At 37.0% G+C, this 24014-nt stretch overlaps 4 protein-coding genes across 5 annotated transcripts; 1 reads left to right on the forward strand and 3 right to left on the reverse strand.

Annotated features, from left to right (window-relative positions):
• Positions 1 to 1474: 1474 nt before the first annotated feature.
• On the reverse strand, positions 1475 to 3801 carry LOC112197561 (pentatricopeptide repeat-containing protein At1g50270). The gene has a single exon (XM_040517868.1). It carries the CDS (start codon positions 3589 to 3591, stop codon positions 1798 to 1800), a length of 1794 nt encoding a protein of 597 aa, XP_040373802.1. The 5' UTR covers positions 3592 to 3801; the 3' UTR covers positions 1475 to 1797.
• A 244-nt stretch (positions 3802 to 4045) lies between these two features.
• Positions 4046 to 8694, reverse strand: LOC121048803 (pre-mRNA-splicing factor CWC24-like). Its single transcript, XM_024338291.2, has 6 exons — positions 8300 to 8694; positions 7131 to 7379; positions 6953 to 7031; positions 5826 to 5947; positions 4820 to 5060; positions 4046 to 4473 (listed from the first exon to the last, which is right to left on the reverse strand). Exons 2-5 carry the CDS (start codon positions 7359 to 7361, stop codon positions 4827 to 4829), a joined length of 666 nt encoding a protein of 221 aa, XP_024194059.2. The 5' UTR covers positions 7362 to 7379; positions 8300 to 8694; the 3' UTR covers positions 4046 to 4473; positions 4820 to 4826.
• Positions 8695 to 9644: 950 nt separating this feature from the next.
• Positions 9645 to 10031, reverse strand: LOC121052843. The gene has a single exon (XM_040518741.1). It carries the CDS (start codon positions 10029 to 10031, stop codon positions 9645 to 9647), a length of 387 nt encoding a protein of 128 aa, XP_040374675.1.
• Positions 10032 to 12198: 2167 nt separating this feature from the next.
• LOC112196789 (beta-galactosidase 9) lies at positions 12199 to 23698 on the forward strand. 2 transcript variants are annotated; one of them, XM_024337228.2, is made up of 19 exons: positions 12199 to 12469; positions 12750 to 12845; positions 12969 to 13081; positions 13535 to 13601; positions 14517 to 14609; positions 15109 to 15252; positions 15505 to 15593; positions 16483 to 16588; positions 17028 to 17115; positions 17300 to 17421; positions 17725 to 17931; positions 19076 to 19284; positions 19937 to 20052; positions 20341 to 20438; positions 20963 to 21073; positions 21586 to 21696; positions 22284 to 22492; positions 22692 to 23040; positions 23213 to 23695. In XM_024337228.2, the coding sequence occupies exons 1-19, from the start codon at positions 12299 to 12301 to the stop codon at positions 23351 to 23353; spliced, it is 2640 nt and encodes an 879-aa protein (XP_024192996.1). In that variant the 5' UTR covers positions 12199 to 12298; the 3' UTR covers positions 23354 to 23695. The 2 variants fall into 2 exon arrangements, with proteins under 2 accessions (XP_024192996.1, XP_024192997.1); XM_024337229.1 differs by lacking the exon at positions 12969 to 13081 and having other exon boundaries at positions 12328 to 12469; positions 23213 to 23698.
• Positions 23699 to 24014: the final 316 nt, after the last annotated feature.

The following is a 24014-nucleotide window of genomic DNA, read 5'->3' on the forward strand; positions in this document are numbered from 1 at the left end:
AAATGCCCGACGAAGTCATAAAGCCTCAAGTTTAGTGAATAAAGTTGATTTGGATAAAATGCCTATTGGACATAATTTTTTGACTAAAAGGCCTTTAGAGCAAGTCCACCGATTTGTTTTTGACCAGTCACCAGCTAGATTTGGTGAGGTGGTGACCAGCCAAACACCAGAACTTGCTTCCACCGGGCCTTCCTTGACCAACCAATATCTGGCCTTTCTTGACTGAGGCGAAGAAAAAGGGCAAAGCCCTGACCAAAATTATGACCAGTAGAAGGAGACGCCAGCTCGGCCCAAAGCCGGACATGGCCGACGTCAGAGATAGACAAGCAGAGAGAGACGCGGAGGAGAGGACGCGTGGAGGCGACGCACAAATGAAGAAGCACCAGCGAGCAGACCACTTCTGCCCCAATCGTCGAGAGGATGCCGGAAAACTAGAATTTCAGCCGGGTCATGTCGCACGGCTGTGGGAGGCCTTCGATCTCCTTTTGGGTTGAGTGGTGAGGTGAGGCACCATCGTGGGGAGGACGAGCGGGCCGAGGCCAGCCCGTACAACCCGGGTCCGCTGTTGGAGGACGCACGACCGCACCGGAAAACTCGGGTTGGGTCGGTTGGGACCCGGCGGGTTTGAGGAGACGCGGAGGAGAGAAAAGAGAGAGTTTCAGGGGTGAAAGTGAAGAAAAGAGGAAAAATCTGTCCTTATGAAAAAATGACCATAAATTTTTGCTTTTTATAGAAAAATTTTAAATTTTCAAAAATTCATAACTAATTCATACGAACTCCGATTTTTGTATTCCACATATGCACGAACTCGTATCGACGATCTCTATAACTTTTATGAAGTTTTCCCAAATTATGTATGTATAAAAAGTCAATTTTTGAGACCCCCCTAAATAACGTCATTTTCAAAAATGAACAGTAAAAATAAACAGTTAAACACATTATGAACAATGAAAATAAACAGTTGAAAAAAATAATGAACAGTGAAAAATAAATAGTCTTGATATGTCAAGAAAAAAAAAGGGTGGAAACCTATGTCCAGTGACAGTGAACAGTTACTTGACTGGTCGACGCCTTAACTTTTTGACCTTGACATTTCTTGACTAGGGGTGAACTTGCTCTAAGTTTTCTGGGTCTGAAACTAATAAGTCATATACCAGGCCTTTGTCATCGATAAGTTTTTGCACCCTCCATTAAACATTGAAAATTATATTGACTGTCTTGATGAGCAGAAGAGAATCACCGTCAACCTCCACGTCGGTGAGTTGAAGTCGTATTATTGGGTTAACAACGGGTTTAATAGAATTTGTCATCAGGAACATCAATATTCGAGTATTTTGAATAAATATCGTAACAAATATGGTGATCTTAGAATTACCCCAAAAAAAAAAAAAATTTGAACAGAAAAATGTCAAAATCCCAAGCCGCATTCATGGACTGATCATTTGTGTTTCTCAATGCATTTTGATTATCAGATCAATAAAAATTTGGGACCATCCTTAAGGGGTTAAACAATTTCAGAAGTCTCCAAGAGATTTAAAGTAGTCTATAAGCATCAATAAAAATTTGGGACCATCCTTAAGGGGTTAAACAATTTCAGAAGTCTCCAAGAGATTTAAAGTAGTCTATAAGCATCTGTCTAACTTCAATTAATCAGACAAGAAGCCGGACAAATGATGCAGCAACTTGTGATTTTCTGACTATATATGCAACAAAGTTCAAAGCTGAATATCCTCGTCAATATATTGCTTGAGACTTTGGGATTAGTCCATGATACTTAATTATCAGCTTCCAGCAAAGTCAAAATGCTAGTAGGTTAGAATCGGGAACATAACCAGAGAGTCTCAACTGCACAAGCATGTTTTCCAACATCAGATATATATGATCTGTTTCGGAATGTGATTTGTCAAACGCAGCGAACTCGAACATTGCACCATTGACTTCTATCCAGCTATACCCTGGTATTTTTTCAACGCCTTTCCCTTTCATGAGCTTCCTGATGCCAGCAGCTACTTTCCATTTTTTCCAAGTGGAATACAAGTTTGCCAGCAGTACGTATCTTCCACTGTGATTGGAATCTAGCTTGATCAAATGACTTCCCGCAAGTTCACCTAGCTCAAAATTCTTGTGAATCACGCAAGCACCAAGGAAAGTTCCCCATATACCAGCTGTAGGCAACATTGGCATGTCCTCGATCATTTGTCTGGCTTCCTCCAAGTACCCAGCCCTACCAAGTAAATGAACCATACAGCCGTAGTGATCTACATTTGGCTCCAAATGGAAAACTTGCTTCATTGATCCAAAAGCCTTGCGTCCCTCATCTACAAGGCCACTATAAGCACACGCACTAAGAACACCCATGAAGGTTACTTCATTGGGTAGAACACCATTCTGTAACATCCGCGAGAATAAGTTCAAAGCGCCTAAAGCATCCCCATGTGACGCCAACCCATTAATTATAGCAGTCCATGTAATGACATCCTTGCTGGGCAGCTTGCTGAAAATCAATAAACCCTTAACAATGCACCCACATTTTGCATACATATCTACTAACCCCGTTCCAAGCAACATGTTCACTTGTACTTTATGCCTATATATATAGCCATGGATCAACTTTCCTTGATCCAATGCCCCTAGGTGCGCACAAGAGGTAAGTACACTCGACAATGTAGATTGGTTAGGCTTGACATCCTCTGAAACCATACATTTCAAGACAAGCAGTGCATCTTTATATTTCTCACATTGCACATAACCTGCTATCAACGCAGTCCAAGATACCACATTTTTACTCGGCATGGCATTAAACACTTTTCGAGCATCGTCATGGCAGCCACACTTCATGTACATATCAACAAGAGCACTACCAACAAAGACATCCCATTTTACTCTGACTGCTTCCACATAGAACCCATGAACGCACCGCCCGAACCAAACATCACCGGCCATTCCAGCAGCACAAAGAGCACTAACAACAGTCACCTCATCGACCCTAATTCCCACCAATCTCATCTCAACAAAACACTTCATTGCTTCCAAAGCATGACCATTCTTAACATACCCATCAACCAACGCTGTCCAAGCAATTACATCCTTTTGAGGACTTTCAACAAACACCTGGTGTGCAGCCTCCAAGTACCCACAACCAGACAACACAGATATAAACGAATTCCCCACAAACTGATCCAAATTCCATCCAAATTTCACTGTATGAGCATAAAACTGAAATGGGTCTTTGTTTTCCAACTTGGGAAAGGCCTTGAGTAGCAATGGGAAGGTGTGCTGGTCCGGAACGACCCCGTTTCGGCGCATTGTTGAATACGAAACAAGGGATCTGTGAGGCTCTGAAGTGGTAGAAAATGCTCTGATGATGGAGTTCCATAGGTGAGTGGAGGTGGGTGCTTGTACATGGTCAATGAGGAAGGAAGCGTAGGCAAGATGGGTAGGCTTAGAGGTGGGTGCAATGGAAGTGAGAAGCTTGGGGAGCAAGCAATCGTTTTGTGATGGGCCAAGGGTAATGAGGAGGGAGTGAATTTGCTTCAAATGGTTAAAGGTTGTGTCTTTGTGGCACAGAGACAAGATGGTGCTACCCATCATGCTACCTCATAGTCTTGTATCAGTTTCCTAATCTGGCTTGGGAAGTGTTCTAGTGGTTACCCAAAACCAAAAGGCTAAAGTTTGGTCCTTTGAGAGTTTTGAGATATGCTAGAAGGGCAGGCCTCGATTTATTTGAGACAAAAAATCTCTTCAGTTTCTGCCTACTAGCTAGTTTGTGCCAAATCTTGATTCTATTTATTTTTTTTGGTTAATATGTTGATACTCATAAGCAGAAGAAGTTATAAATTCTTTGTTTGGGGCTCATTTCAAACATCTCACCATTTGAAGTTTATCCTCCACAGTTACACTGCGTTATTAATTCATCGGAAAATTTTCCGTCACGGTGTCGAACTAGTTGAGTTCTGGCGGAACAATGTCACAAGACTTGGTGCAGCTTATAAATAATTCTCTTAACAATCGCAGAATCTCATTTTCTAAATATATTCAAAACAAATGAGTGCCAAAGAGTAGGGGTGTTTACTTTTCTATTAGAAATGTAACAAAAGAAGAGTACAGGTTGATACAAACATTTTCTCACTATTTTGGTCGAGTACAGTGCTGCCTGCTTGTGAACTACCCCAAAACAGTTGAGAAAGCGTATTGTCCAATTAGAATCAAATGTTACATGACCTACAAATCAAGAAAAGAATGATACTAGCACCACACGTTGATGGGAACATCAAAGTGCCATGCCTGAGGGTCTAGGAACCAGTTTGGCAAAGCCCATTGTTAGAACTTTTTAAATTCTGAACTTTACAAATGCCTGAGCTAGCTAACCTATAAGATCTAGAACTAGCTGCCCCAACAAAACAATAAGCCCCATACATCTTGTGCAAGCTTCAACAAAAGTTGTATCTTTTCCCCAATATGATACCTAACCACCTGCATGCAAAAGGAGTCATTCGTTAGCCCCAATTCAAAGAATAATGAGGACAAAGATTAAACTTGTAATCATCAAGTATCTTCCTACAGACATTTTCATACAGATACCAAAACTTACTCAAAATACCAAGTTAGTTTTGAGCATGTCTTTTTGACATAATGTTCACCTACTATTCCATAACAAGCTGTATCTTTGAATAAAAAGGTCTAAACTCTTAAGATAACATCTTGATCTGTCAGCACTAATAATACAGCTATGAATGTTTAATAAACCCACCCCACCCTACTGGGCTATCTATCTCTAGCATTGCATATGGGAGAATGAAAATTAAAGAGAGAAATTTACTCTGCAATCATTTGGTAGGAAGGTACACCCTGATGGTGTCTTTCATTCTAAGCTTTTTACGACAAGTTGGGCATTTGTGCTGAACTTTTATTGATGCTTCAATACACATCTTGCAGAAGATGTGACCACATTTTGTTGATGTTTCTTCACTTAAAGGGCCCAAACATATTGGGCAGCTGAAGGAAGGTATCTCTTGAGGTGGTGTGCTCTCAGGAAGCTCAGGAGAAGGTACTTCCTCTATCTGCATTAAAACAAACTTCCAGTCTTTAGTTTCAAACTTCAAGAGTCTCTTAAAATAATAATTAAGAGTGAGAAGCTTAGGAAACCCCGAGTTTATAACTGAAATAATTGTAGGGCACAGTAAGGCACTGTCAATATCAAGATGAGGTGTTCATAGTAAACCATATATCAGACACAGTTTCTACTCTTCTACAGAACTTCTCTTCTATCTAATTTCAACTTCTTCACCACCTATGCCCATAGCTAAAACATGTAGGTAGGAATATTCAACGTTATTACACCTTTTCACCAAACCTATATGGTATGCATTGAGGAAAGCAAATGTTATATGTTAAGCTTACGAACCTTAAGCCTATCATGTATTCATTTGAACTTCTAGCAACTTCTTTCTAATTTAACTAATTAAAGATAACAATTGAGTCTAGTATTGCAGTTCCAGCATTCAAGTAGACAAAGCTTGTCACCCAGAGGTTAAAAAGGGCAAGCCTGTACCAATTTTCTTTCCCTAACAGTACTTCAATAGAAAGCAAATGTAGAATTATTAATTTACTTCGTGAAACAAATATCTGTGATGTTATGACTATCTAAAATACAAGCTACCAATGGACCTTCTGCCCCCATCTAACTGAAAGAAGACAAACATCTGAAAAGGTTTTATTACTAATATAAACAAAAGAAGGGATAACTATTGATGCCAATCAATAGCAATCAAAAATAAGATAAAATTGTGCAAAAGGAAATATAATGAATGAAATTTTCCAATCACCTTGTTCTTGTCACCATCGTCTGAGCTAAAGTGAAGCTCCCAATTCAAAACTGCTTGATTTCGTAAAGTTCTTTTGCGCTTGTGGCAATGAAGGGGAATTTGAGCAATCTGAGCACCCCAGTCTGAAGATTATACATGAAAAATTTAAGGCAATCAAATAAAAGCCAAGTGTAAATTCAGAAGTGTACAGTCAGAAGAAGGTCTAAGAACTCCTTTTTAAAAGTGTTTCTTTAAAAGCATTGTCCTTTGAAATAGGAGTTAACAAAAAAGTATCACAAGTATCAAACAAAGCACACGCAAAACATGTATATCCAAATTCAATTTGAAATAATAACTTGAATTGCAAAATTGACTTGACTAAGACCTTTAGTAAATAGAAAATGTAAAAAGGAGAGAGAATCAGTAAAACTGCAAAACAGTCAGAATGCTCTCTATCATGCCATACACAATTCCAACTGCATTTCCTCTATTCCATTGCAAAATTAACCATCACCTAGTTATTTCCAGAGGAGGGATTTCAATTTTCAATGTCTAGTTATTTATCCTAGATGAAAATGTAGAAATGATATCAGATTCAAGGATCCTGAAAAATTAGAACGAAAAGCACCAACATGCTAGATAAACCATAAAACATCGATTTTGCAATTACGTATTTCAAATTTGAATGTTATCATATTTACATTTTTTATATGGAAAGGTTCTCTTACCAAACATATCTGCTAGATATTACCACCCTCTAATATAATGCATACAATCATAGACAGGGATAATCATTACTCTATATTGTAAATGGCTTAGACAAAGAATCATGACAGTGTAATGAGTGTCAACAACCTACTTCCAAGCATCAGAAGTGCCAGGCATAACTGAAGAACTATCTATCTATAAATCGTTTCTCCTGAATTCAGTGGGATCCTAAGGTCTTAAAAGACTGCACTGGAGGTTAGAGGAAGCAATGTTCGAAGATAATTGGTCTGCTATAAATTAGTAGGCATCCTTTTTCTTTCTAGAAAAGAAAAATAATGAAATCCTTTCAGGCACAAGCTTCACAATTATTATTTATATCGAACAATATGACAATCAACTACATAAGAATGGGCGGCCATATAAATCATGTCCAAACAAACCTGAATGGCTACTATGCATTTCTGTATTGGTAGCTACGACGTCCCTCACCTCAAGGTTTCTTCTGGAACTATTCTTGGACTGAAAGGAAGGAGAAAAGATAAGGTAAGTATGCTAATAAGAGAATCATTACAAATAGGAAATTTAAAAATATCAAATCACAGAAGAAAATCTTCATACTTGGGCATATATCACCGGGGATATGAAAGCAATGTCCTCATCAATGACCTCACAATCATTTGAAGTTTGTGGTGCTAACCGACCATGTCCTTCATCTTGACCTTGTTGGCTATTGGCCCAGGCAAATCTGGTATTTAGAACCACCTCCTCACACGGAGCTGGATAGTTGAGGTCTATAGTTAGTGGCCTCTTCCCCTTTTGAGAACATTCCTCTGAAGTGTGTGAGGCCATGCAGCTGTTGGTAAAATCCTACAAGTCCAGAAAGATGAAGAATATTAAACATTACCAAAGGACATCTACATTCTCTATGCCAGAGCTTAAAATCTGTAAAACCAAAAGGTTGATCAAATGAACCAAAGGCAGGGATGAAATATAACATAAGCACATAAGCTTTAGGATCTCCAATATCAAAACAATATACAAAAGCCTGCCGGATTATTCAAGTTTACGATATCAAAAGATAAAGCCAAAGGAGAACTCTTGTAGTTTTGCTTGGAAATTAGAAACTCAAGTAAGAGAAATATACAACACATGACAACATCAGTAATGCTTCAATAACATATACTTATTAAGAGAGCTTTCTTTCAAGCATTGCTCTACATATTATACACATACATAGGATGCGTCTGAGTAAACTGCCTGACCATTCATGAAGTCAAGCAATTTCCTTTATACATGGAGACATCAACCCATCAGTGATTATACATCTATGGTTTCAAATGCAATTTTCAGCTGCGCAATCGAGTGTGATTGAATCCAAATCAAAGATCAAATCTTTTCTTGAAAAAGGAAAAATCAAATCTTGAAACACACCTAAAACAACCCATCCAATATCATCATTACCAGATAAAACTTAGCAATACGCTCTCTTACAAAAACCCAATCCATAAACCGAGTGCTACCCAAATGAAATCCCATTAAACCCTTCTTGTTTCATTGATTAAATCGATTGGGTTTTAACAGAAACATGTTCCTTCAAAACCATCATTATTTGATCTAATACACAAACACCCACATACATATTCAAAGATTCCAACTTTTCAATCAAAAACCCATATATTCTCACATGATAATCCAGAACCCAGAACCCAGAAATCAGAAAGAAACAATATTCAACGCAAGAAATGACAAAAAAAAAAAACCCAGAACCGAAACAAGAAAATCCGTACCTAAACCTGAAGGAAAAACCCAGAAAAAAAACGAGTCTTTCGGTGCAAAGAAGATGATGGGTTTGAATCAAATTTAAAGACAAGAGGGAGAGGAGAGGAGAGAAGCCGAAAGAAGATAAAGACAGTAAGGGCAATGATGATAGCAAATTCTATGTATCCTTCTCTTCCTGTATTCTTTATGACTTGTTTTTTTCTTGTTCTGGAAATCTCTCACAGTGAAAATGAGAAATGAAGGTCTTGTCTCTCCAATCCAAAATGGGACTTTTATGAGCGATTTCCTGGAAATTCTTGTATTCCCAATTGATTGTTGGCCAAAATTTGATATATGCAAAAGTACTTTCTGTCTTTAGGGGGGTCTCTTTTTTCCAGCATTGCCATTACGTGGACTTGCAATTTTGGAAATGGTCAAAACAATGGGTCAACACAAAACCAAAGTGCTTTGCTTTGCTTTGCCATGGTGGGTGAGAGTGTGAACCGGACCACTAACTCGAGAGCTGTGTTTTTCTTTCCTTTTACACCTAGAATCGAAGAATTTATGCAATGGGAAAGGTTGTATTGTGAAAAATTGGTGTCCCAGAAAAAGGTTCTATTGTTCTTTCGAAATTTGGACTAAAAACACCATTTGACCCCATCTCGATTGTTTCCAAATGTATAAAATTTGAATATTGTTCCCAAATTATGTTAAAGAATCGATGTCTCCAAAGGTGAGCTCAATGTTTAAACAGAAAGGTAATTTTCAATTATAGACATATACATTTTGGTAGATTAACATCTATTTCAACCGCATTGCTTTCAAAGATATCGTTGAATTCAGAAAAGTTGGTGGATGACATTACAAATTTACAATATAACAAATTAACGACAGTCATTTCATGCAGGGGTGGAATCGGGTATAATATTTTGACAGCGAAGACATATATATCTTTTTTTTAGTTTTTTTTTTTTTTTTCATACACTTCAATTATAACTATGAGCGATACAAAAAAATATGGTCACATATTAAAGACAGATTTATTTTGTTTTTGAAGTTTTTTCTTATCATCAAGATTTTGTTTTTGAATTTTTTTTTCAAATATTTCATTAATTCTCAAGTCAGAATTATCATTACATATAATTTTGTTGTCATCTACAAACAGAACAAAGAATATGTGATACATAGGAATATGCTCATTCATTAGGCAACCAATGCTCACTTATTAAAGCATAGTAGTACGCAAAGTTTGAAACAAAAAAAAACTAAATTTTCTCCTTACCCTTAGAGCTAAGGCTAGGAGGTTTGCAAGGATGGGTTAACTTTTTTTTTTTTGGTAAGATGGGGGCCTAAAAACACCCAAAAACAAGAACACTAACTTAAGGCATTACAAACTTTCCTAGATCTAGGAACTTCACTCAAATCATCAAGGAAGGCATTGATAACTTGAGGAGGAGGTTGCTCCATGTAGATAGTGCCTATGTCAATGTCCAAACTACACTTAGATAGCACATCTGCAACCATGTTAACTGCTCGATACACATGAGCCACAGTACAATCTTCAAATCCAACTTTCATTTGTAGGCAGCTATCGATAACACTCTTAAGAGGATGAAGGTTATCAACACCATTGTTCAACAACTGAACAATAAGTTCTAAATCGCATTCAACTATAATTTTAGGGATATTCAATTGATAAGCCATCTGCAAACCAAGAAGCATCCCCCAAGCCTCAGCCTCAATGACTTTGCCATATCCCATGTATGAAGAAAAACCTTTTATCCAGGTTCCATTATGATCTCTAAGCACACCCCCAGCACAATGTTACCCGAATTGGATTTAGCTCCATTAACATTGAGTTTTACCCATCCTACATCAGGTTTTGCCATTTTAAATCAATAACAGACCTCACATTTGAATCAGGTGGTATGGCTTGGGCTAAAGACTATTCAGTAACAGCGTTAGTGATAATCTTCAAGGGAAGCAGTGGCCATTGGAAGTTTTCCTCAAACACCCCTTTATAAGGATGGGTTAACTTTAGCACATCATCAGCAACATTCTTCTTTGCTTTGGGATTTTTATTTTTTAATCCCAAAGTCTTCCATGTTTCTTATGTGGCTCAAAATATTCCAAAGACCATTATACCACCTAGGGTTTCCACAAGACCAACAGATGTAGCTGTAAAACGTAATAAGAATTTAGGCTTCTTGACCTTCTTGGTTGGAGCAGAGAGACCCTTTGCAGTGTCAACTAAATTAGGTACCATAACCTTCAGCTTCTTTGGGTATACGGTATAGCACATTAGGCACACACAAAATTTATAATGTGCCTTTATAACGAGCCATAATTGATACTCATTTACAACATTCATTATTTGTGGCCTATAAATAAAGTGCCTCTTTGGTAAGTGCGAGCATTTCATGTATATTATAAATAACATACCTCTCTTAAAAGAGATGATACCTAATTGTGTGAGCCTAATTTTACAAATCCATAACTATAAGTGCCTTGGGATTAGTGGACCAACACCTGTGTTCCAAAAATTAGTCTGTTTTTATTCTAGCCTGTTATGACTCTAAGTTTCGTACCCTTTAAGGAATTAAAGGTTAGCTACATGTGTTTAATGATAAAAAATTTCATGAATATTTGTGTTCAGACCCTATTAAGAAAGATTCTAGCAAACTTCTAATAGGAGAGTCCTGGAAAAATTCATGTTGAGGTTTACTTGATTACCAAGTAATTAAGTGGCTTGTATATAAAGAGGCTAGGGCAAAGAATGAAAAAACACAATCAATATAGATTAAGACGATAGAACTTGGCATAGTTCTCCTTAAGCGTGGACAAAGCTTCCCTTGAGCTTGGGCATAGTTCTTCGCTGAACTCGGGACAAGTTCAAAAATCTCTCATTCTATTAATAGCTCTGCTAAATCACTGTGGTTTAGTATCGATTTGCTATTGACTACGCGATGCCAATAGTTGGTTAGGCCTTCTGTGGTCTTTGATGAACTTACAGGCCTGTTGAAGGAGTAAAAGTCTTTTGTCAAGCAGTCAAGGAAAGCATAAAAACCTTGCCTGGAGTTAATCCTACTCCAGATCAGTACTAGTTTGGAGAAGAGGTCAAGACACGCAAACGCATCAGCGAAGCTCCAGCGAAGTTATACCACCAAAAGGCGTCGGCATGCCCGCAGAAGCAACAAACTACAACTAGTGACCAAAAGCGACAGTTTGTTGCCTGTCAAATAACACGTCAAACACTAATTATTCAAGCTTTTACATATAATCTCATAATATTTGTTGGTTGAACTACATAAAGAATACCATTTCTTTCTAAATAATGATATCACAGTTGGAAGTTGAGTGAAGGGGAGATTCTAAAGTTTTTAAACACCAACAACAAATTACTGATCGAGTAAATCTTATTCAAAAATAATACTTCCCTACAAAGAATAAAACCATGAGAACACCTCCATATAAATTGTAATAAGTACATAGTCTCCATTTGAGATTACTTACTATAACGTAAGACTTGAGGTGTTTCTTTCAAAAACACACATGCGGAAATGCTATTCAACAACAACCAAACAACTATTTTTATTTTTAATTCGTCTACGGTATATTAATATACAGATACATCATCTATATTAGTTCAATATAGAGATAAACTAGCTATATAGTCTACACGATATAGAAATAGACTAATTTGAGATCAAGTCAAGTTAGTCTACTACTCTACTTATGCATGGAGCAGTCTATGTCTGTATCAAATCTAGTCTACTCTCGATGTATTGGTACATTAATATACGGTAATTTTTTTTTTTTACTTGAAAAACTAGTCAAATTTTACTGAAAGTTGAAGACTGTTGGAGATTACGTGGGAGGCGAAGTGTCAAATTTAAAAAGCGCAACAGACGCATCCAACAACCGGATAGCTACAACGTCTCTATCCCCCCTCCAAAAATCACCAATTTCCACGCCCCTCTTTCTTTGCTCACTCCGATACTTCCCACTCTCTCTCTCTCTCTGTGACTATGCTCCGGCTCCGATGCCTCCTTCTCTGCCTCACTATCCACTTCGCCGCGGTTGCCGCTGCGTTCTTCAAGCCGTTCAACGTCAGCTACGACCACCGCGCTCTCATCATCGATGGCAACCGCCGCATGCTCATCTCCGCCGGCATCCACTACCCTCGCGCCACTCCCCAGGTACCTCAATTCCCCCCACACACTCTCTCTTCTCATCTTCCCCTCGTTTTTCAACCTCAATTTCAAGCACAATCACTGCACACTATTCTTTGCTAGCCTGAACTCAATTTGATCAACTGCTTCTAAAAATCGAATAACATCAATCAATCAATCAGTCTTGTTTCTCTGAAAATGTAGCTTCTTAGAGGAAAATGTTGCTAGGCTTAACTGCTTAAGGTCTCTGTAATAATCAGGATTGTTTCTAATTTTCTGCTGTTGATAATTTTAACATTTATGTCAGATGTGGCCTGATTTGATTGCAAAGAGCAAGGAAGGCGGGGCGGATGTGATCCAGACCTATGCATTTTGGAGCGGCCACGAGCCGCAGAGAGGACAGGTGTGCCATGAGTTTTTGTCCTCAGCTAGTCCGGTGGCGATTGCGATATGTCTTGAATTGAATTTATTTGTTTTGTTTTTTCTTGGTGAAGTATTGATGTTTCGTTCTGTACAACTTGTTCAGTACTATTTTGAAGGGAGATATGATATCGTCAAGTTTGTGAAGTTAGTGGGAGCTAGTGGACTCTATCTCCATCTTCGCATAGGGCCTTACGTCTGCGCTGAGTGGAACTTTGGGTCTCAACTTCTTCCTTGTTATGTTTGATACAAGTTCTCTTCCTATTTACAATAACTCTTTTCCTGTCTGTTTGAGGAATACTATGCAATTTCTCTATGTCTCTATTTGTGTGTTGCATGATATACAACAGTTTTTTTTTTGTACTTTTAGTGTCATCTAGGTTCTTTGAACATATGGTAGTGGTTGGTTTATTAGTTATTTATCCCAGGATTATTGGGACACATTTCTTTTCTTGTCATTGGGTTTACACCTAAATAGAGTGCTATACTTGTAGTTGGAGGGTATTAAGTAAATGTCTGAAGTATCCAGTGGAAACATCATAATTGGGAGACTTGCATGAAAATTTTACTTAACTTTGAGTGCAGATAAGAACTTTGTCTAATGTATTAATTTGATTACCGGTATAATAGTTCTTTAAAAATTTCATCTTATAAGGACTGACTATGTTGCAGTGGCTTCCCGGTGTGGTTGCGGGACATACCTGGAATAGAATTCCGAACAAACAATGCACCTTTTAAGGTACAATCCACCCAAGAAAATGCTTCTGTACTTCAACATATGTATACTCAACATATGTATATTTCTTGTGCTTTTGCAATATCTTGTCTTGTTTATTTTAGTTGAATATTTTGCCGTATCCTGTGTATCAAAACCTATACCCAACCACATAATGTGAAAAAGAACTAACTGTTAGAGCTATTTCTAGATTTCTATTTCCATCCCTTAATAATCATCTGTTCTTTTCTGCCCTTTGTTTGTTTGTTTTTTTCTTTTTCTTTTTTTTGGTTTTGGTGGTTAAAGTGGATCACATTTTTTTCCCATATGTCTATGTACATATGTTAATTTTTGCTCTAATTTAATTTACATTCTAGCCCGGGCAAGACAAATTGGTCCCCAGGAACTGTTACTTCATTTTCAATGAATTCTTTATGGGAGGGTATTGAAGAATAGGGCTGCCAAACCGAAGCTGTATTGTTTTGGCAGCTGTATGGGTGGTCTGGTGAGAAAGGAACAAAGAAGGTATGATAAGAAGAGTTGGAGTCATTTGGTACAGGATCATATTTTGCTTCCTGTGGGCATCTTTGTCCAGTCCTAAGGATTCCCCGGAGTGTGATCCTTCTGGATTTTTTTTTGCTAAGTTACAGCAAGTACCCATGTTTGACTGGGTGGTCTTGGTGTCTTTGGCTGGTTGAAGGTGTCGTATTTTTGAAGCTGATAACATAGTGATTTGTAGTTGCTCTCCTGTCTATTTTGGCTTGGGACAAAGCGAAGATATTTTATGGTGTCATAGTGGTCAAACCAAAGTGACTGAATTTTCTCTGGTATTGTTGGGGTTTATGTAGCATCATGATTGACTTTTGTTGACTATTTAACTTACTGTTGTATTTTATATTGGTGTTTGTGTCATCTTGATGTATGTTTGTTATTCTCCAGGAAGAGATGCAGCGGTTTGTTAAAAAGATGGTGGATCTGATGCAAGAGGAAGAGCTGTTTTGTTGGCAAGGTGGTCCAGTAATTATGCTACAGGTTGTAAGCATACTTTGAATTTCAATCGAAACATCACATCACATAAATAGTTTGACAGTTTCAACTAATTTAGCTTATGAGATCTTAGCGCCTAGTTTGGACTGTGGTAGTTGTAAGTTAAAGTAGAAATATAGAAGGAATGCGATTGCTATAAATTTTCGATGTCTTATTTTCTCACTCCTTAGTATTCTCCCCCCCCCCCCCCCCCCCGGCTCCCTCCCTCCCTTTCCTTTCTGGAAAGAAATTATTCTCCTTTTCTTTTTTCTAATAAAATTCTTGTTTCTTACTTAAAGAAAGAACTACGTTTGGGTTCATACATGTAAAGGCACTATCCTCCCACTATAATTCTCAATGAGCATATTCCCTTGCTGTATTATATATTTAGCTTTCTCCAGTAATACCTCCTTGGTTCAATGCAGATAGAGTATTTCTTTAGATTAGCTTTTTGTTGTCTGCAATCTGTAATCATGTATTCCACTGCTGCAATGAATCTTATCAGATTGAAAATGAATATGGAAATATGGAAAGCTCATATGGACAGAGAGGGAAGGAATATGTTAAGTGGGCTGCTGAGATGGCTCTAGGTCTCGGTGCTGGGGTCCCATGGGTCATGTGCAAGCAAGTTGATGCTCCAGGAAGTATTGTAAGGCCTTTAACTTGTATTTGTGTCCGTGTTTGTCATGCGAGCATGCATGAATAATGGCATACATAAGTTTCTGTAACAAATGTTTATAAATATAAAATGCAATAAGGCAATTAGTGAAAAACTGAAAATCAACTAGCAACAGTGGCTAGGATAACTTGTTAAATGCATTTCCATTTTGTGGAAGACCCTAAGATGGTAACATTGCAGTTACGCTGTCTTACTTATATATGTATGTTTTGGTTGTCACAGATAGATGCATGCAATGGATACTACTGTGATGGATACAAGTCAAATTCATATAATAAGCCAATTCTTTGGACAGAAGACTGGGATGGATGGTATGCTTTATGTAGCTGTCCCGACTTCTGTATCTCTCTATTTATGGATATAAACTGCTATAACAAAGATATATAGATCTTTGTATTTCGCATTTTTTCTTCTAATTAACAGAAAAGTTTTATTAAAGTGCTATAACTAAAGGTATAAACATAGTGCCACACTGTCCAAGTGAATGCAAGCAAGAACCCTGACCATTGAATTACTATAAAAATCATACATTTTCCAACGGTAAAGTAGTTTCCCAAAACAGCTGACTAAAAACGAGAATGCAAAAGAGTTTTTTTTTTTTTTTTGACAAAAGAATGCACAAGAGTTCAGTACCTTCCAGACTTCATGAATAAGGAAAAGTGGTATATGTCCTATTTTTAGGAAATTAAGCCTACATGATCCTAACGGCTAGAGTGATCTTGTATCCAACAACCCCTCCATCTTCTCTAACTAAATTTTCAAAAATCGTTTTGTTTCACTCCATTCATGCTACTTATACTCATTTTCCATTACACAGCCCTGCAAAGTTTTCTTTCAAATTTTAGGTCAGTGACTTAAAACCGGAAAAAAAAAAAAAAATCATATTGTATTCGATGACTAGTTTCCACAGATCTAGAACAAGCACATGTCATGGAATGTCTTCAATATGCTAAATGCATCTCAAAGAAAAGCTAAAACTTAATTCTACATCTATCCCAGAGAAACTCTGCTATCATCCCCGTGCCCTCAAAGAATCTCTTACTCTTCCAATCAAACAATCCATAAAGGAGCCAAAACAACATTATTCAAAGGATCATTATCTTTTTCTTGGCCAGGACACTTTATGAGTCCAGGATCAAATCCGGGTTTTTCATAATGTGTGTTGAAATGGTACTAACCTTTTATCTTGACTTTTTAAAGGTATGCATCATGGGGTGGAAGATTGCCTCACAGGCCTGTTGAAGATCTTGCATTTGCAGTAGCACGCTTTTTCCAACGTGGAGGGAGCTTTCAGAATTATTATATGGTATAAAGACAGTCCATATACACTGCTGATTCTGCTTCATAAAACTTGAGTGGCAGAATATATTTCTATCAAGTGCAAGATAATGAATTTTGAAGCGAAACTCTATCTCACATCTACTTTAGTGGTTTTGTGGGTAAAACTTGAGATTTAGTTACTTTTCTATGACTGAAATGTACTGGTTACTCGGGGGCCATAGTTGATTCCATACTTTTGTTAAATGTTGTATATGTTAGCCAACACAGTTCATGTTTAGGAGCCTGTAGTTGATAGATTATGAATAAATAGTCATCAGGGATAATAATCAAGCTTCTAGTACAAGCCAGATAGGGTTTAGAATATATTAAAAGTAAAAGTAACCAATGAAATTGAGACTGATATCAGTTCAATGTCAAATGACAAGCCATTTTAGTATATTGACAAGCCTGCTACTTGGATGCAGTATTTTGGTGGTACGAACTTTGGCCGGACTTCTGGGGGGCCATTTTATATTACCAGTTATGATTATGATGCTCCAATTGATGAATATGGTAAGTTTAAGCTGAGCCTCAAAGAACATGTATTAATCTGGCTGCTTCAGTTTCCATCTATTCATGTCCATGTCTCCTCTTATTGAGTCATAACAGTTTCCTACAGATATATTATGATGAAAAGTTAACACAGTTCAGGCCATTAGTGATGTTTAATCAGTGGATTCAATGGTTTTTTAACTAGGACTGCTGAGTGAACCTAAATGGGGACATCTGAAGGATCTACATGCTGCTATAAAGCTGTGTGAGCCTGCTCTTGTTGCTGCTGATTCACCGGATTACATTAAATTGGGACCAAAACAGGAGGTTTGAGCCAAAACCTTTTAGTTATGTATTAATTTTGCTACACTTTTATATTTGCTACTCAACATTATTTTCTCTTTGAAAACGTGAGGTAGTAACTATTTGTATCTTCATTTAAGTGGGAGTCACTGTGACTTGCCACCTGTAGTAATGTTCTTTTTTTCTGACAACTTTTTATACATGTCTCTCAACCACTACAGCTGACCATGGTTGTGACTAATATTAGTTTGAATCAATTCTCTACTGGTCACTTCAAGTTTTGTTTCTACCTCTTAAATAATTTCTATTTTGCACAACTATTTTCAGGCACATGTATACGGTTCAACAGTTCACACTAAAGGCTTAAACTTTACTTGGTTTGGTAGAAGTCAAAGCCAGTGTTCTGCATTCCTCGCAAACATTGATGAACATAGATCAGCTTCTGTAACATTCCTAGGTCAAACATATAATCTGCCACCATGGTCAGTCAGTATATTGCCAGACTGTAGGAACGTTGTGTTCAACACTGCCAAGGTATGGTTATATTATTTGATGATTTGCTTATTGATAAGCAGAATGTTAAGCACTTCGTAGCCTAATATCAGTGCAACATGACTTGTATCATCTGCTTTTATTATGTGATAGTTTATGACCCCCTGTACAAAATAATCCTATTATTTTGAGGCTACACTCTTTGGTTTTTATTCTTAGTTTTAGCCCTATGGTTCTTAGATATAAAAACTCCAAACAAAAACATAAATAATTAACTGCACTTCATCCTTATGTAACTAACTACTCTACATTTCCATTGCTATTGTGTAAAATTCTTCTAAAGCTTTCATAATTGGCTCTGCATTTTTGTCTCAAACTGGGATTTTCATGTTCTTCCACAAGTCTTATATATTTACCAGCACTGTATACCATGGTTTGCTCCCATGTGCTCTGGGCCTTTGGGGTTTGAATCCCTCAAGGCTCAAGGTACCTATTTACCTATTTGCTAGAGTTCCCTGCCTCCTAAAGATTCTAGGGTTCAGCGGGAGGCTCCCCACCCCGCAATTTCGTGCTTGGGTTGCGCAGTGGATTTAAGCTATTAACGTTTATAAAAAGAAAAAAGAAAAAAGAAAAAAATTCATGTATTTGTAATTAATAGCGATTGTGTAGTCTTTATTAAAATATCATTGGGTTCCCTCTGTTTTTTCTCAAGGGAAGCTATTTTGCTTCAATCATTTTAGTGCTGAATCTGTAGTAGGTTGGTATTTCTGAAATTGCAGAAAGTTTAGTGATGTCTTGTTTGTTCTTTCAATGGGAAACCCAGCAGAACTTAATAATGATTGCAAGCATTCATTAATGTCAATGTGATTTTTTTTTTTTGGGCGAAACATCTCATACTGGGATGAGTCCTGAAACTCCTTAGAATCTGGGTGTTTCAGCTGTATATGGAAGAAATTTTTATTGTGACAGTTTTTAATTTTCTGATTAGCAAACTGGGAGGTTTAGTTTTACTCACATATAAAATTAACTGGGAGGTTTAGTTTTACTCGCATATAAAATTAACTCTTAAGTGGGTTTTATCTGTTTTTTTTATTTGTGCAAATGTGAAGAATTTTAGTTTTTTTACCATCCTAGTGTTTTTCTGAGTCTTTTAATTTTTGTTTTTCTTCTCCATGAATGAGAGCAGGTTGGGGCGCAAACTTCCATAAAAAGAGTAAACTCTGATTTGCCTCTTCCAGTTATTTCCGAGAACAAAAATTTGTATACCATGAAACCCTGGATGACTTTAGAAGAGCCAATTGGTATTTGGAGTGAGAATAATTTTACAGTCCGAGGAATATTGGAGCATTTAAATGTGACAAAGGACCATTCTGATTACCTGTGGCATATAACCAGGTACATCTTTATAATTGAAGAAGTTCCAATTGTATGAGATTGTTAGATGAGAATGATCTATTTATTTCCTATAAAAAAAATAGACCAAGTTTAGTACGGCATAAACATCTTATCTGTAGTCGGTTGTCTAGTTTTCAAAAAGTTCAAGTCCTTGTTCAGTTGAGACTTGAGACCAACGGATGTGGAGTCATAATTTGGGATAAAAACATGAGACTTCTGCGTTAATTTTTGTGACTTCTTATCTCTTGAGAGTCACTACTTGTGTTCAGTTCAATTGTTTTATTAACACTATAAGCTTAGTAGGAAACAATACGAAGCTATCACGGAATGCAGAGATACTGGGATGAACAGAAACTCTATAGCCACCTATTCATTAGGGATTTTACCTTTCTAATCTACTATTTCGTTCATTAATCGTTTCTATACTATTTAGTTGCAGTAGTCATTTGTAAGTTGTAACTAATATTATACTTCCAATTGTCTGAGTTGAACCCTATGTAACATAGTGCACTAGTCTAAATTCAGTATTTTGAATTTCTAGTATGTGATGGTCATCGTGAAGGTTTAATGACCTCACTGTTCTTTGTTCAACTCTTGTCAATTTCTATATTTATGTTTTTCAATACCTAAATAATGCCCTTGTGCTATGTAGAATATTTGTTTCAGATGAGGATATCTCTTTTTGGGAGGAAAGCAATATTAGTCCAGCAATTACAATCGATAGCATGCGAGATGTGTTGCGTGTATTTGTTAATGGCCAGCTTACAGGTGATGGATGTTTTGAATATAGTTATGATGCATCATCTCATGAGTAGTTTTAGGCTTTTAGCCATTGGTGAAGAAGATCAATATGGTTCTCATATTTTCTGCTGGGAGTTTCTTAATTATAAGCAACATCATGGTATATGACTTTTGCAATGTTATGTAGCCAGAGCAGGTGCTAATTATCCTGTGCTTATATATGTATTAAATATATGAATTTTCATTTATATGATCTGCAATTATTAATTACTATTATTTTCTCTACATATGATTGCATCCTTTTCTACATTGAAGGCAGTGTGATCGGTCATTGGGTCAAGGTAGTGCAGCCTGTTAGGTTTGTCAAGGGATATAATGACTTGTTGCTGTTAACTCAGACAGTTGGCTTGCAGGTAAAACAATATAGTTATGTTCAAAACTGTAGAAGTTGGAGAGTTTCTGCGTGTCTGTTCATCTTTTTAGAGAGGTCTTTAAGTAGGCCTTATATTTTCCATCCCCTTACTGTTTTGTCATTTTCAGATACGCGCTTCTGTCTATTGTAGGTTGTGGGCTCCTTCGATCTACAATAGACAACACGTCTTCTTTCCTTCTCTTATTGATATGATTTATCTTCTTCTGTTTTCTGTCAAAACAAAGTTGCCTTCGATTTGCACACATATGCTGTATGTTTTACATATATTGGCTTTGAATTTTTATGTTTCTTCTTTTTTATTGAGAAAATGTGAAAATTAAGTGCAAATTCATCACTTTTCTTGCTTGCTTATATTCAATGACAGCATTGCCTCTCATTCAGCCAACTTTGATCATATCTCCCTTGCCTTCAAGCTGATTTGGTTTTATTGTTAGATGACTATACCTCAACGAATGGTTTTACTGACTCTCCTCAATGTCATATTGTTTGCAAATGATTATACAGAACTATGGTGCTTTCCTTGAGAAAGATGGGGCAGGATTTAGAGGACATGTCAAACTGACTGGGTTTAAAAATGGGGATATCGACCTCTCAACATCGTTATGGACTTACCAGGTATGCATAAGAATTACAAAGTATAGCTCCTGCTCACTTTTGACTTAATTTACCCATAAAGGGAGGTTCTATTTGCACAAGGATAAAATGGGATTTAATTAATTCCAAGAATTTTGGGAGGTGTATATGCCAAATTTGGAGGTCTCGGAGTGGATTTGTATTCTATTGTCTCTTATCATCTTTCCTAACCTATTGTTTTTATTATATATGAGCACTTTTCAATGGAAATAGTGTGTTTGTATGTCTTCACAAAAATTAGTCTCTCTTATTTTTTTTTTTTTTTTGAGAGGACCAAAATTATTATGTAATTGATATATTTTGCTTCAATAAATTGTTATATTTTGCTGAACACTTTAGTCACTGCTTCCAAAATGAAATTGGATGACGATTTAGAATTATAACATTCTTTAAATAGCATGGCTATGAAACTTATTACCTTGATCTTTTCATAGTATGTTATCTCTCAAGAGCAAAAATTTTTCAGATGATACTAATTTCATTGATTATCCTAGGTTGGGCTTAAAGGAGAGTTTTTCAAAATATACACCGTAGAAGAAAATGAGAAGGCAGGTTGGGCTGAGTTGTCACTAGATGCTGATCCATCCACTTTTACCTGGTACAAGGTAAAATTTTCTCAGAAAAGTTCAATTTTGATAATTATTATGCTAAGCATCTATAACCGTCCTTTGCCAATCTTTTTGTTGTTTGTTGGGGTAATTTCCTTTTCATTTATAATGATAGATTGACTGATCTTGTCTTATCTTTGAGTGCATCACTTCCTGATCGTTGTTTTGCTGTAATACGACTTGTGTTCATTTATGTGTGATAAGTTTCTTGTTCCTGGTGAAGCACATTATAACAATATTATAGTTTGATTTAATACTAATTAAGCCTGTAGTACGTCGGAAAAGTATAATTAATGTATTAAAGTGCAGTTAAAGTATTATTTGTAAGAGAACCAGTTGAACACAGAGAGTTGCATAGAAGCTGAAGATGTTTTATGTATGACTAAGGGAGAAACGGAAAAATGTGGGTTCACAGTGATTTGTCAATTCTCAGTGTATATTAGATGATTGTTGGAAACTGGAATTACTGGCATATTTTGTCTCTTAGATTTGTGTTTCTCTTGTCTAGTACTGCTCTCCTATATCATCACTCGTCTGTTTCATATAATGCTATTTATTTACAAATGTTCCTTATGTCTAAGCAGACATACTTTGATAGCCCTGCTGGCACAGATCCAGTGGCTCTAAATTTAGGAAGCATGGGAAAGGGCCAGGCTTGGGTCAATGGCCACCATATAGGAAGGTATTGGACACTTGTTGCTCCAAAAGATGGATGCCAAGAAATCTGTGATTATCGAGGGGCATACAACTCCGATAAGTGCACAACAAATTGTGGGAAGCCTACTCAAACCTGGTATGTTTCTGTCTACATAAACTGCAGAAACAATTGTAGTTTTAGCCTGAAGAAATGTACATCGCTGTTAAGCATTGGTTGCAAGTCATGCGGTCAAATATTTCACTTTGCTTTAAGAATCTACCCTCATAATTTGTACTTGAAATCAAATAGGAATTGAGTGCAGTTGCCTAATATTGCCTGTATTGGCATTCTCCAGGTACCATATTCCACGGTCATGGTTGCAGGCTTCAAGTAATTTACTTGTTATCTTTGAGGAAATTGGAGGGAATCCATTTGAGATTTCAATCAACTCGCGTGCAGTTGGAACCATCTGTGCTCAAGTGTCAGAATCTCACTACCCACCTGTCCAGAAGTGGTTCAGTCCAAGTTTTATTGATGAAAAAGGCAGAATAAATGATCGGACACCAGAAATTCACTTGCAATGTCAAGACGGGTTTATAATATCTTCCATAGAATTTGCTAGCTATGGAAGTCCTCAAGGTCGTTGCCAGAAGTTTTCTCAAGGGAATTGCCATGCTTCGAATTCTTTCTCCATAGTTTCTGAGGTAATGTGGTTATTGATCCTTCCCGGTATTTGTCAGAAAAATGATTGACAATAATATGTAGAAACATGGCATCTGCTTCACAGTGGGCGTTGCCCTAGCCTCTAGTAGTACTTACAAGTTTCACCTCATGCGTTCACTGATAATCCTACTTTCTAATATTTCCCTTCTGCAGGCTTGCCTGGGAAAGAATAGCTGTTCAGTCAGAGTATCAAATCTTGTATTTGGAGATGACCCATGCCGGGGTATTGTTAAGACGTTGGCTGTTGAGGCGAGATGCAGGTCACTACCAACCTTTGGTTTTTCTCAGCTCTGAATAAGTCGAGCAGCTGCTGTAAAGAATGGAGTGGTCAGCATTTGCAACTAACAATATGGCTAACAAGTAGCCTGGTTTGATCTGATTCTCAGGGGTTAAGTGCATGCATAGATGTTGGCACTAGGCTAATTAGTCGATTTGAAGGTGTAAATAAGAATAAACAGCGATTTGGCCGAACAGTCATACCAGGTGGTGTTGAGCAACTCCATGAACCATAAAGTTCTGGCTTCCTATAACAACCTGTAGCTGGAAATATTGATTTGTATATATCTATAAAGGAATTTTTTGCTGTAGTTCCATTTATGTCTATAGTAATAAAGGAAAAATAAAGGTTCATTTCCACAACAGTTCTCTGTATATTTTAGTTTTCTGGTAGCTCATGCTCCTTGATATTTATCCCCCTATCCCCCCCCCCCCCCCCCCCCAGTCCCAAATTTCTAAATCCTGTGTTTCGTTAAGGGTAAGTTCATCACTCCTTTTCTTAGAGGCAACATGTCTGGTGAGGTCAATTAAATTAAAAGGAAAAAAATTACAAGTTCAATTTGTTTTCTATTTGGAATTAATCATTCCTATTTGAACTCATCTCATATAACATGGAGCATATCATAAAGCTTATGAAATGAAATCATATCAACACAGATTTATGTATTTGCATGCATCA

This window comes from Rosa chinensis, chromosome 4, assembly GCF_002994745.2.
Source record: "Rosa chinensis cultivar Old Blush chromosome 4, RchiOBHm-V2, whole genome shotgun sequence".
In the NCBI taxonomy this organism is placed as follows: domain Eukaryota; kingdom Viridiplantae; phylum Streptophyta; class Magnoliopsida; order Rosales; family Rosaceae; genus Rosa; species Rosa chinensis.

Bases quoted from the DNA above. Each gene is read 5' to 3' on its own strand.
- LOC112197561 (XM_040517868.1), bottom strand. From the start codon at position 3,591: ATGATGGGTAGCACCATCTTGTCTCTGTGCCACAAAGACACAACCTTT.
- LOC121048803 (XM_024338291.2), bottom strand. From the start codon at position 7,361: ATGGCCTCACACACTTCAGAGGAATGTTCTCAAAAGGGGAAGAGGCCA. The intron at 5,948-6,952 runs GTTTGTTTGGAC...TATAATCTTCAG, and splicing joins AATGCATAGTAGCCATTCAG to ACTGGGGTGCTCAGATTGCT. The intron at 5,061-5,825 runs GTGATTGGAAAA...GTTTTAATGCAG, and splicing joins ACGATGGTGACAAGAACAAG to ATAGAGGAAGTACCTTCTCC.
- LOC121052843 (XM_040518741.1), bottom strand. From the start codon at position 10,031: ATGGGATATGGCAAAGTCATTGAGGCTGAGGCTTGGGGGATGCTTCTT.
- LOC112196789 (XM_024337228.2), top strand. From the start codon at position 12,299: ATGCTCCGGCTCCGATGCCTCCTTCTCTGCCTCACTATCCACTTCGCC. The intron at 17,116-17,299 runs GTAAGTTTAAGC...TTTTTTAACTAG, and splicing joins TGCTCCAATTGATGAATATG to GACTGCTGAGTGAACCTAAA. The intron at 20,439-20,962 runs GTAAAACAATAT...ATGATTATACAG, and splicing joins CTCAGACAGTTGGCTTGCAG to AACTATGGTGCTTTCCTTGA.